The sequence below is a fragment of the Anopheles coustani genome, chromosome X, assembly GCF_943734705.1.
Source record: "Anopheles coustani chromosome X, idAnoCousDA_361_x.2, whole genome shotgun sequence".
NCBI classification, from domain to species: domain Eukaryota; kingdom Metazoa; phylum Arthropoda; class Insecta; order Diptera; family Culicidae; genus Anopheles; species Anopheles coustani.
Genome location: NC_071290.1, coordinates 9,919,584 through 9,929,879, shown reverse-complemented (window position 1 = coordinate 9,929,879; position 10,296 = coordinate 9,919,584). Strand labels below are relative to the sequence as shown.

Genomic DNA, 10,296 nt, shown 5'->3' with positions numbered 1-10,296 from the left:
TCGGGCGGTTTGGCGAAAATATTTACGCCCACAATCGCGTCCGCCTTCAATCGCGAACCGGAATCGAACGCGGCCGACAACAAACAGCCAGATTGATTTATTTATTTGTTTGCCCGGCGGGCAGCCTCCGGATTTGAATGTCTCATATTTTTCTTTCGCCCCATTCCCGGCAAGGAAACGGGTCGGGGCTGAGGAGACCGAAGAGGCCGAAGAGGTCGGGCTGAATTGATGAGCCAAAATGTTTCCCGGGCACACAGCACAAAGCGGAAAACCGGTCACCCCGTTGCTCGGGAAAATGGGAAGCGAAACGCGAGAGTGGAAGGGAAAAAGGAAAGGAAAGCAAGGGGATGGAAATCCACGCCTAAGTGAAACTTTCTCCCGTGCTCCTCGCCGACGACGACGACGACATCGACGGATAGTACGACAACAAAGGTTTCGATTGAAGTGAAATAAGCATCGTTTGCTTGACAAATCATCCTCCCGCTTACGGAAGCGGCTTTGGGATCGTGTGACATTTATTTTTCTTTCAATATTCCACGAGTGGGTGTGTGTGTGTGTGGAGGTGAGGCAATTTTTTTTCCACCCACCCTCCTTTGGCTAGTTTTGCAAATAAATTGGGATCACGAATGCCGCGAAAACGGTGCCGCGCCAGCTGGTGCGGTATGTTATTGGCATTTTTTGGGAAAAACATTCCGCTCCTATTAGTGGTCGCGAATTCGGAAACGGGCATGGGGTAGAGGAGGGGAAGAGGGGGCACCTAGGTCAGTAAACATATCTCCCAATGGGAAATTTCGACCGAAATGCATCAATAAGGATTTGTCTCCCAGGATTTCGGTGGAAAGGCGTTCAAACTTTCATTGGATTCGGGAAAGTGGTTAACACTAGCATCGAAATTGGGATCATTTTGACCCTAATGCAATTTTCGATTTTAATATCCCGAATACGGCTGAAAATTTTAACAAAATAATAAAGCTTTCGTTTAAATCCAAAGCTACAAATAAAACAAGAAATCGGATTTTTCTGCCCAACCACTTCCGAAAACCAACTTTACTATTCCTAGAATGCTTTTTAGAGGTCTTTTTGACCCCAATTTTTAAAACGCTATAACTTTTCTATTTTTGAAGATTTTTCAAATCTTCGATTTTTTGCCTTTTTTATATATTTGGTTACTTTTTAGTATATTTGGTTACTTTAAATATGTTTGTTGACTATCTTTAGGCGTTTCTAGTTTTCCAATGCACTTTTTTTTTCATCATTCCGCTAGCTCAGTGTAAAGCAAAACAGGTCGAAATTAAGTTTTTTCAGCTTTTATTTATTCAAAACTGTATTACCCAAATCAGCGGTAATTTGGGTATTTTTAGCAACATTGAAAAACAAAAATCACACTTTTCAGTGACAAATGACGCCATAAATTGACTTAAAAGATAACGCCAACTCAACGGAATAAAGCACAGAACGGAAACAACCCATGAAATATTCTTAAATCCACATATTCGAGGTCGATTTGTGACGTCATTTATTATTTTAAGAATGTGAAATTGCTTTTTAAAGGTGGCCTAACATATGAGCTTTCTAATGCACACTTTTTCTGAATTTACTTGAAACATTAAAAAAAAGGAGTTGAAAAGGATTAAAATTCGATTCACATCGATGGAAAAATATTACCGCGGGCTAGCGGAATTTGGATCCGATAAAGTGTGTTATAAAAAGCGGTTAAAATGACCCCTAAAACCCTTTAAGGCTAGATTTCAAAGTAATGCACTCTAGTGTTAAGGCCGATGTTCTCGCACGTAGCGATGGGCGAGTGTTTTGCACGTAGCGAAAGCGAATGTTTTGCACGAAGAATTCACACGTTGTAATTACTAGGTTAAAAGGAACTTTATTTGCACTTTTTAATTAGATTGACACGTAGCAGCTTGTTACTCGTAGGTATACGTAAGAAAAGCGAGAGAGAGCCCGTCGATCCGTTGATCGACGGTTTTATAGGTGTCATCGCTCCCCTCCACTTCCCTATGCGTGGGAGAGTTGCCCGTAGCGAAAGCTCTCCCACGCGCTCTCTCCTGTGACGTACCAGCACGCGGTGATAAGCTGACATTCCAGCACGCGGTCTGGCACGTCACACGATCTTCCGGGTCATGGAGGGGATTTGCCATAATTGATATGCGCTTATCGCATGATCGCGCGGATGACGTGATTGATCATGCGCTTATCGCATGATCGCGCGGATGACATAATTGTTTCGATTATAACGCGATTATTTCCCACAACCATTCCTCCCCCCTTTGGGACGCTGGCGACCGTCCCAAATTCCGCACGTAGGTGGTGGGTCGTCCTCATGCTCAGGGGTCGTCGGCGGCACGTAGCCAGGAGTCGAGTCAGGAGGACACTGCGCTGCTGATCCCTCAAGTTGTTCGTTTGGCGCTGCGTCGGATACGGAAGAGTCAGGTGCGCCCGAATGCTCCTTGGATACTTCCGTTTCAGCGGCCTCAACTGGGAGGGGTGCCAACAGCCTCACGTTGCGCTTGTAGATGCCGCTGCTTGTTCGTATGTCAGCGACACGTACGATGCCGTCGGGTCCCACGTAGGTTTTGACGACCAGGCCCATGGGCCATCGTCCAACGGGTAGGTTGTCATCACCGACTAGCACGATCTGGCCCGTCTGCAAGTTTGTAGTGCGTTTCGTCCACTTCGCACTACAACGCAACTGAGCAAGGTACTCAGTTCGCCAACGGGACCAGAATTGCTGAGCGAGTTTCTGGACTCGCTTCCAGCGAGTTTTGACACCGACCGTGTCATCGTCTCCAAGCGGGGCAGGAGTGGTGAATGATGCTCGTCCGATGAGGAAGTGCGCAGGGGTAAGTGCCTCTACCGATTCCGGACTGGAGTGGATTGCGGTGAGCGGCCTGGAGTTGAGAATGGCCGAAATTTGGTAGAGTAACGTCTGTAGCTCTACCAAGTTCAGCTGGGCTCCCTTTGCGGCGGCCTTGAACAATCGTTTTGCCACCTTGATGTTGGCCTCCCAAAGCCCTCCGAAGTTTGGGCTCCTGGGAGGGATAAACGAGAAACGAATTCCGCTGTCCGCTGCCAAGCTCACCACTTCGTCCTGGAATTCCCGGTTGTTGTGAGTCTTGCGAAGCAGGGTCAATTCTCTGGCAGCTCCCACGAAGTTGCGGCCGTTGTCGGAGTAGATCGTGTCAGGTCTTCCACGTAGGGACACGAATCGTAATAGAGCTGAGATGAACGCCGATGTCGACTGATCTTCCACTACCTCCAAGTGCGTGGCCTTTGTAGTGAAACACACGAAGATACAAACGTAGACCGTTCTACGCTTGCCTGATCGAGCATTTGAAACGATTTCGAAGGGGCCACACAGGTCCACGCCGGTGTGGGTGAAGGCGGGAGACACGTTGACGCGAGCCGACGGCAGCTGTCCCATCTGCTGGGCGTATTGTCTTGGGCGCGCTCGGGCACAAATTACGCATCTCGAGGTTACCCCGACGACTGTTCTTCGCAGGTCTCGCATCCAGAATCTCGCACGGAATTCGGCCATGATCAGCTCAGTTCCCGCATGGAAATTGTGCTCGTGCAAATGGCGGATGATTACGCGGGAGAAGGGATGCGACTTTGGTACTAGGAAAGGAACCTTGGCTTCGTCAGCCAGATCCGAGTTTCCTAGTCGTCCCCGTACGCAGATGATCTTATCCCTTACTATTGGGTCGAGGTGCTGCATCGAACCCTTGGGCGTAACTGACCCGGAGTCTTGCATCTCCTTGACCTCATTGGGAAAGCACGTAGCTTGCATCACCCGTACTATCAGTTGGAGTCCGTACTCCAATTCGTCGAGCTGAAGGGGTCCTGATTTTTTCTCCACGGAGGATGAGGGTGCGCGTAAGTTAAAGATTGCTCTACCGAGCCACGCGAAATGTCGTCTTGTCATGATGAACGAGTTGTGGTGCTTATACTGGGATAACAAGTCATCACAATCGTTCCCCACCATGGCCGTCAACAATAGAGGAGCGTCGACAGCTTCCTCCAACGCAGTCACGTAGTTTAGTTGAGGCATAACTGGCCTTTCATCATTGACTATGAAACTCGGTCCGTTCAGCCAAAAACTCGCAGTCTCGCTGTTTATAAGCTTGTTGGCAGGAAGTCCTCTGGACACAAGGTCTGCTGGGTTGAGTTTCGTCGGCACGTAGCTCCAATCCAGACGATTCGTGGCAGCGTGAATTTTCTCCACCCGGTTCTTAACGTAGACTCCCCACTTGGTGTTGTCGGAACGTATCCAAGCCAGTACCACCTGAGAGTCAGTCCACCAACGAGTTTGGCTTATCCGGGTGCCGAAGGCGTCCTTTATTTTGGCATAAAGGCGAGCTAGGAGCAGAGCTCCTTGCAGTTCGAGTCGCGGCAAAGTCACCTCTTCGATGGGTGCCAATCGCGACCTGGAGCACAGCAACCGAGATTGCGGGTTTCCTTCACCGTCCAGAAAGCGAAGGTATATGGCGCATCCAAAGGCCTTCGTAGATGCGTCGCTGAAGCCGTACATGATCGCGTCCTGAGGTTCGCTGGGCAGCGCCATCCTTGGGATTGGGAGCTGTCTGAGAAGCGGCAGGTGGCTGGCGAATCCGTTCCAGCTTTCGATCATGCGAGGTGATGCGGCTTCATCCCATCCGAAGCCATCTCGCCAGAGGTCTTGTAGCAGAATCTTTCCGGTGACTATCACTGGTTGGAGGATCCCGATAGGATCATACAGCTTGCCAACTTTGGATGCTAAACGTCGTTTCTCCAATGAACCCAAAGGCTCGTAGAACTCATCCTGGACTACGAGCTGGAACGTATCCTCTGTAGGGCACCAAGCCAGGCCGAGCAACTTGATGGCCTGCTTCTCACCAATCTGTACAGTTGTATCGCGGTGTTCCACCGGGATTTTACTGGTGATCTCTGGTGAGTTAGATGCCCACTTTCGCAATGGCATCCCGCGTATGTTGAGTGCTCGCTCGACGCTGGTCATAAGCTCACGTAGCTGCTCGGGAGTCGATGCGCCCAACGAAAGGTTGTCCACGTAGAACGATGATTGGATGGCGTCAGCTGTCTGGGGATCGGAAGTCCGCACTTCTTCCCCGGCTTCGAACAACGCCCTGCAGGCCAAATAAGACGAAGCAGCCTCACCGTACGTAACAGTGAGGAGTCTGAATAGTTGCATCGTGTCCTTTGGCTTGTCGCGCCACAGAATGCACTGCATCCAAGTGTCGGGCTCGGATACCCACACTTGACGGTACATCTTCACGATGTCGGCAGTCGCCACCACGGTTTGAGTACGGAAATCTAGCCAGATTCGGAACAAGTCAGGCTGGATCACGGGTCCTACGGCTTGGAGGTCGTTCAGCGAGATTCCCGTCGTTGATTTCGCGCTGGCGTCGAACACAACGCGTAGTTTTGTGGTAGTCGAGTCTGGCTTGACCACGCAAGAGTGGGGAATCACGTAGCGTACTTTGGGGAGCTCCTTCGTTGATACTGGGCACATGTGGCCCAGCTCTTGGTACTCTCGCATGAACTTTCGATATTCTGCGTAGGTGGGCTCATGGCTGGCGAGACGTCTTTCTAGGGCTAGCAAGCGGCGTCTTGCTTGCCCCATTGAATCTCCCAGCTGGTTTAGCTCCCCCCGTAAGGGAATTTGTACGATGTATCGTCCATCGTCAGCGATGGTGGTATGCTCCTTAAAGTGCGTCTCTAGTTCGTGAGACTTCCAAACCGTGGAGTCGGCGGCATCATTTGGGAGTTCTTCGATTCTCCAGAATCGTTCGAGGATCTCCTTTAGGTCATCGACGCACGTAGCTAGACAACTGTGTTCGTATAGATCGGCTGAAGTCGTGTCACGTAGCATTCCTCCCACGAGCCATCCGAATTTAGAATTCTGGAGGGTCAAGCCATTTGGGAGGCGACGCAGCCCTGTCTTGAGTGCGTCGAAGCATATTCTGGCACCTAAGATAGCGTCGATTGTTCCAGGATGGTAGAATTCCGCATCTGCTAGGAACTTGGCCTCTGGCAGGTCCAATTCGTCTTGTCTGATGGCACGAGCCGGTTGATCACTGAGACCGGGAATCACGAAGAATCCGACATCCTCAGAGCAGCTGCCGTCAATCGACGTAATCTTCGCTCGTATTTGTTGGGTTACTGGGATTTTGCTCCCCACGCCACTCAGCGTCAATCGTGCAGGGTGCATCGCTAATCCAAGACGCTTGACCGCATTCTTGGTGATTGCCTCGATTTGGCTGCCGGAGTCGAGCACGCATCGGATCCGTTGCCACATCCCCATGTTGTCCTGGATGAGTATCGCGACAGTAGCGAGCAGCACGTAGTTGTCCAGTAGCGGGATGTCTTCCGTTGGTGAAATGTCAACCAAGGCACGACTTGATTGGCAAGAATCGGCAGCAGGATCATTCGATGAATTGGAGCCCGAAGGGGGGGCATTACCACCCTGTGGGATGGTTTCATCAGGACGAGGCGCAGGACAAGCACGATGATGCACGGAGCCGGAACGAAGCACAGAGCGGGATCTCCTCGGGATGTTGTATGCATCATGCGGCAGGCAACAGTTTCTGGTTGCAGAATGAATCCGAAGAGGCACGGAGCAGGAACAAGAAGGTGCGGTGCGAGCACCAGGCGGCAATTGGCAGGCACTGGGTGGCGCGGCAGTACGAAGAGGCACGGAGCAGGAACGCGGGGCGGCGCGAGCAGGCAGAAATAGGCAGGCACTGGGCGGCGCGGCAACACGAAGAGGCACGGAGCAGGAACTAGAAGCGGCGCGAGCAGCAGGCGGCAAGAGGCAGGCACTGGGCGGCGCGGCAACACGACGAGGCACGGAGCAGGAACGAGAAGCGGCGCGAGCACCAGGCGGCAAGAGGCAGGCACTGGGCGGCGCGGCAACACGAAGAGGCACGGAGCAGGAACTAGAAGCGGCGCGAGCAGCAGGCGGCAAGAGGCAGGCACTGGGCGGCGCGGCAACACGAAGAGGCACGGAGCAGGAACTAAAAGCGGCGCGAGCACCAGGCGACAAGAGGCAGGCACTGGGCGGCGCGGCAACACGAAGAGGCACGGAGCAGGAACTAGAAGCGGCGCGAGCAGCAGGCGGCAAGAGGCAGGCACTGGGCGGCGCGGCAACACGAAGAGGCACGGAGCAGGAACTAAAAGCGGCGCGAGCACCAGGCGACAAGAGGCAGGCACTGGGCGGCGCGGCAACACGAAGAGGCACGGAGCAGGAACTAGAAGCGGCGCGAGCACCAGGCGACAAGAGGCAGGCACTGGGCGGCGCGGCAACACGAAGAGGCACGGAGCAGGAACCGGGCGGCACGGTGACATTTAAAGGAACAGAACGGGCACATACCTGTACGCAGCTTGCGTGACTCAGCAAAGCTTGGACACCGGGCGGCAGACTACAGTCCCTGGGCGTTTCGGCAGCACGAGGAAGCACGGAGCGGGAACGGCGGGGCACGAAACTGGAGTCACTCGGCACGGCGCGGGCACCAGGCGGCAAGCAGCAGGCACTGGGCGGCGCGGTAGCACGAGGAAGCACGGAGCGGGAGCGGCGAGGCACGGAGCTGGAGCGGTGGGGCACGAAGCTGGATTCACTCGGCACGGCGCGGGCACCAGGCGGCAAGCAGCAGGCACTGGGCGGCGCGATAGCACGAGGAAGCACGGAGCGGGAGCGGCGAGGCACGGAGCTGGAGCGGCGGGGCACGAAGCTGGATTCACTCGGCACGGCGCGGGCACCAGGCGGCAAGCAGCAGGCACTGGGCGGCGCGGTAGCACGAGGAGGCACGGAGCGGGAGCGGCGAGGCACGGAGCTGGAGCGGCGGGGCACGAAGCTGGATTCACTCGGCACGGCGCGGGCACCAGGCGGCAAGCAGCAGGCACTGGGCGGCGCGGTAGCACGAGGAAGCACGGAGCTGGAGCGGCGAGGCACGGAGCTGGAGCGGCGGGGCACGAAGCTGGATTCACTCGGCACGGCGCGGGCACCAGGCGGCAAGCAGCAGGCACTGGGCGGCGCGGTAGCACGAGGAGGCACGGAGCGGGAGCGGCGAGGCACGAAGCTGGAGCGGCGGGGCACGCAGCTGGATTCACTCGGCACGGCGCGGGCACCAGGCGGCAAGCAGCAGGCACTGGGCGGCGCGGTAGCACGAGGAGGCACGGAGCGGGAGCGGCGAGGCACGGAGCTGGAGCGGCGGGGCACGAAGCTGGATTCACTCGGCACGGCGCGGGCACCAGGCGGCAAGCAGCAGGCACTGGGCGGCGCGGTAGCACGAGGAAGCACGGAGCACACACGGGGCACGAAGCACGGGGGGCGAGGCACGGAGCACACGCGAGGACGCACGGAGCACACGCCAGGACGCACGAAGCGGGAACGGCGGGACACGGCACTGGGGTTCGGATGCACGGAGCGGGCGCGGAGTGAGGGCACGGAGTGGGCCAGTCACTCCGGCGTCGGGTCGGAGTGCACGTGGAGCATTGTGTGGTGCTTCTTGCCACACACCTGGCACCTCCGCTCACTCGGGCATGCATTGGCCGGATGGTCCTTCGAGAAGCAGTTCATGCACTTGCGGCGGTCCATAATGTAATTGATGCACTGAATTACGGACCGCGCGCGCAGCTCCGGGCACACCGTCGTCACGTGGCCCGTCCTGTCACACGCGTAACACCGTCGCGTCCCAGCCCCCTGACCCCCCGTTCCTACCTTCGTACTGGTGCTGGCGGGAACGATGGCGGCAGCGGCTGGCTGGGTCGCCGGCGCCTTCCGCGCAGGCCTGGAGGCGATGGCAGCGGGCTTCGGGGTGACGGTTGCAGCTAGCACCGTCCGTGCTGCTCGCTGGTTCGCTCCACGCGCTCGATCCGCATCTTCCTTCCGCTTGGGCTGATAATAAATTTTATTAGCCAGCCCATCCAGCTCGCGACGCAGCTCAACCCACGTAGGGATGAGCTGCTGGTCCGCACGCCGTGTCACGCTCGCAATGGTTTCAGCGTCTAGCTTGTCCATTACGAGCGCGACAATCAGCCCGTCTTCCACCACGGAGGTGGAATCGCCAGCCTCGGCGATCTGGCGGGCTGAGGCCACGGCCGTCTCCACTACGTCGATGACGCGCATCAACGCGTTCGCCGACGGAGAGCTCATCCTGGGCAGTTCGAGGATTTTGCGGATGTGGCCCATAAATGCCACCCGCTTCTTATAAAATCTCTCCTCCAGCTTGGCCCAAGCTTGGGCGAACGGCATTCCGGCGTTTTCGAATGCCTCACAACTGTGCCTCGCGATGTCGCACCGCTCGAGGCATTTTATCAAAAAGGCGAATTTATCGGAGTCCTCCGTAAGTCCGGCCACGCGCTTCTCGAATCGACTCGAGAACGCGGGCCATTCGGAGGGCGAGCCCTCGAACTTGGGCAGTTCTATGCGAGGCAGGTGGTCTGCTCGCGATGGCTGCCCCGCCATCGTGGTGTCCAAAATGGACGGTTTGGAGGCGGCTCCCTCACGGCGCTTGGTTGCAGCCGCCATGGCTGCCGCATAAGCCTCCGTGAAGGGGCCCCTGCGCGGATGGGGGCCGGTGACACTTTCGACGCGCATCAGCGCGGCGTTCCCGTCCCGCCACAGGGACGCCAAGATGTCCACCTTCACGGCGGCCACCTCCGGTTTCATCTTCGCATCGAGGCTTGCGGCCACCTCCTTTACGCTGCCCTCTAGGGCGGTAAGTAGCCGCAAGGCCTCGGCCACGATGTTTTCGTTCTCGTTATTCATACTTAAGTCGTGACAGAATTTTGCACTTAGCACTTTTCACGTTCCTCACTCGGGGCACCAAAATGTTCTCGCACGTAGCGATGGGCGAGTGTTTTGCACGTAGCGAAAGCGAATGTTTTGCACGAAGAATTCACACGTTGTAATTACTAGGTTAAAAGGAACTTTATTTGCACTTTTTAATTAGATTGACACGTAGCAGCTTGTTACTCGTAGGTATACGTAAGAAAAGCGAGAGAGAGCCCGTCGATCCGTTGATCGACGGTTTTATAGGTGTCATCGCTCCCCTCCACTTCCCTATGCGTGGGAGAGTTGCCCGTAGCGAAAGCTCTCCCACGCGCTCTCTCCTGTGACGTACCAGCACGCGGTGATAAGCTGACATTCCAGCACGCGGTCTGGCACGTCACACGATCTTCCGGGTCATGGAGGGGATTTGCCATAATTGATATGCGCTTATCGCATGATCGCGCGGATGACGTGATTGATCATGCGCTTATCGCATGATCGCGCGGATGACATAA

General features: G+C 55.6%; 1 protein-coding gene across 1 annotated transcript; it reads right to left on the bottom strand.

Annotated features, from left to right (window-relative positions):
- Positions 1-2,254: 2,254 nt before the first annotated feature.
- Positions 2,255-9,778, bottom strand: LOC131269047 (uncharacterized). Its single transcript, XM_058271360.1, has 2 exons — positions 8,729-9,778; positions 2,255-6,475 (listed from the first exon to the last, which is right to left on the bottom strand). Exons 1-2 carry the CDS (start codon positions 9,776-9,778, stop codon positions 2,255-2,257), a joined length of 5,271 nt encoding a protein of 1,756 aa, XP_058127343.1.
- Positions 9,779-10,296: the final 518 nt, after the last annotated feature.

What these genes read in the sequence shown, in the direction of transcription:
- LOC131269047 (XM_058271360.1), bottom strand. Translation starts at nt 9,778, where the DNA reads ATGAATAACGAGAACGAAAACATCGTGGCCGAGGCCTTGCGGCTACTT. An exon ending in CCGCCAGCACCAGTACGAAG is followed by an intron (nt 6,476 to 8,728) that starts GTAGGAACGGGG and finishes ACCATCCCACAG; the next exon opens with GGTGGTAATGCCCCCCCTTC.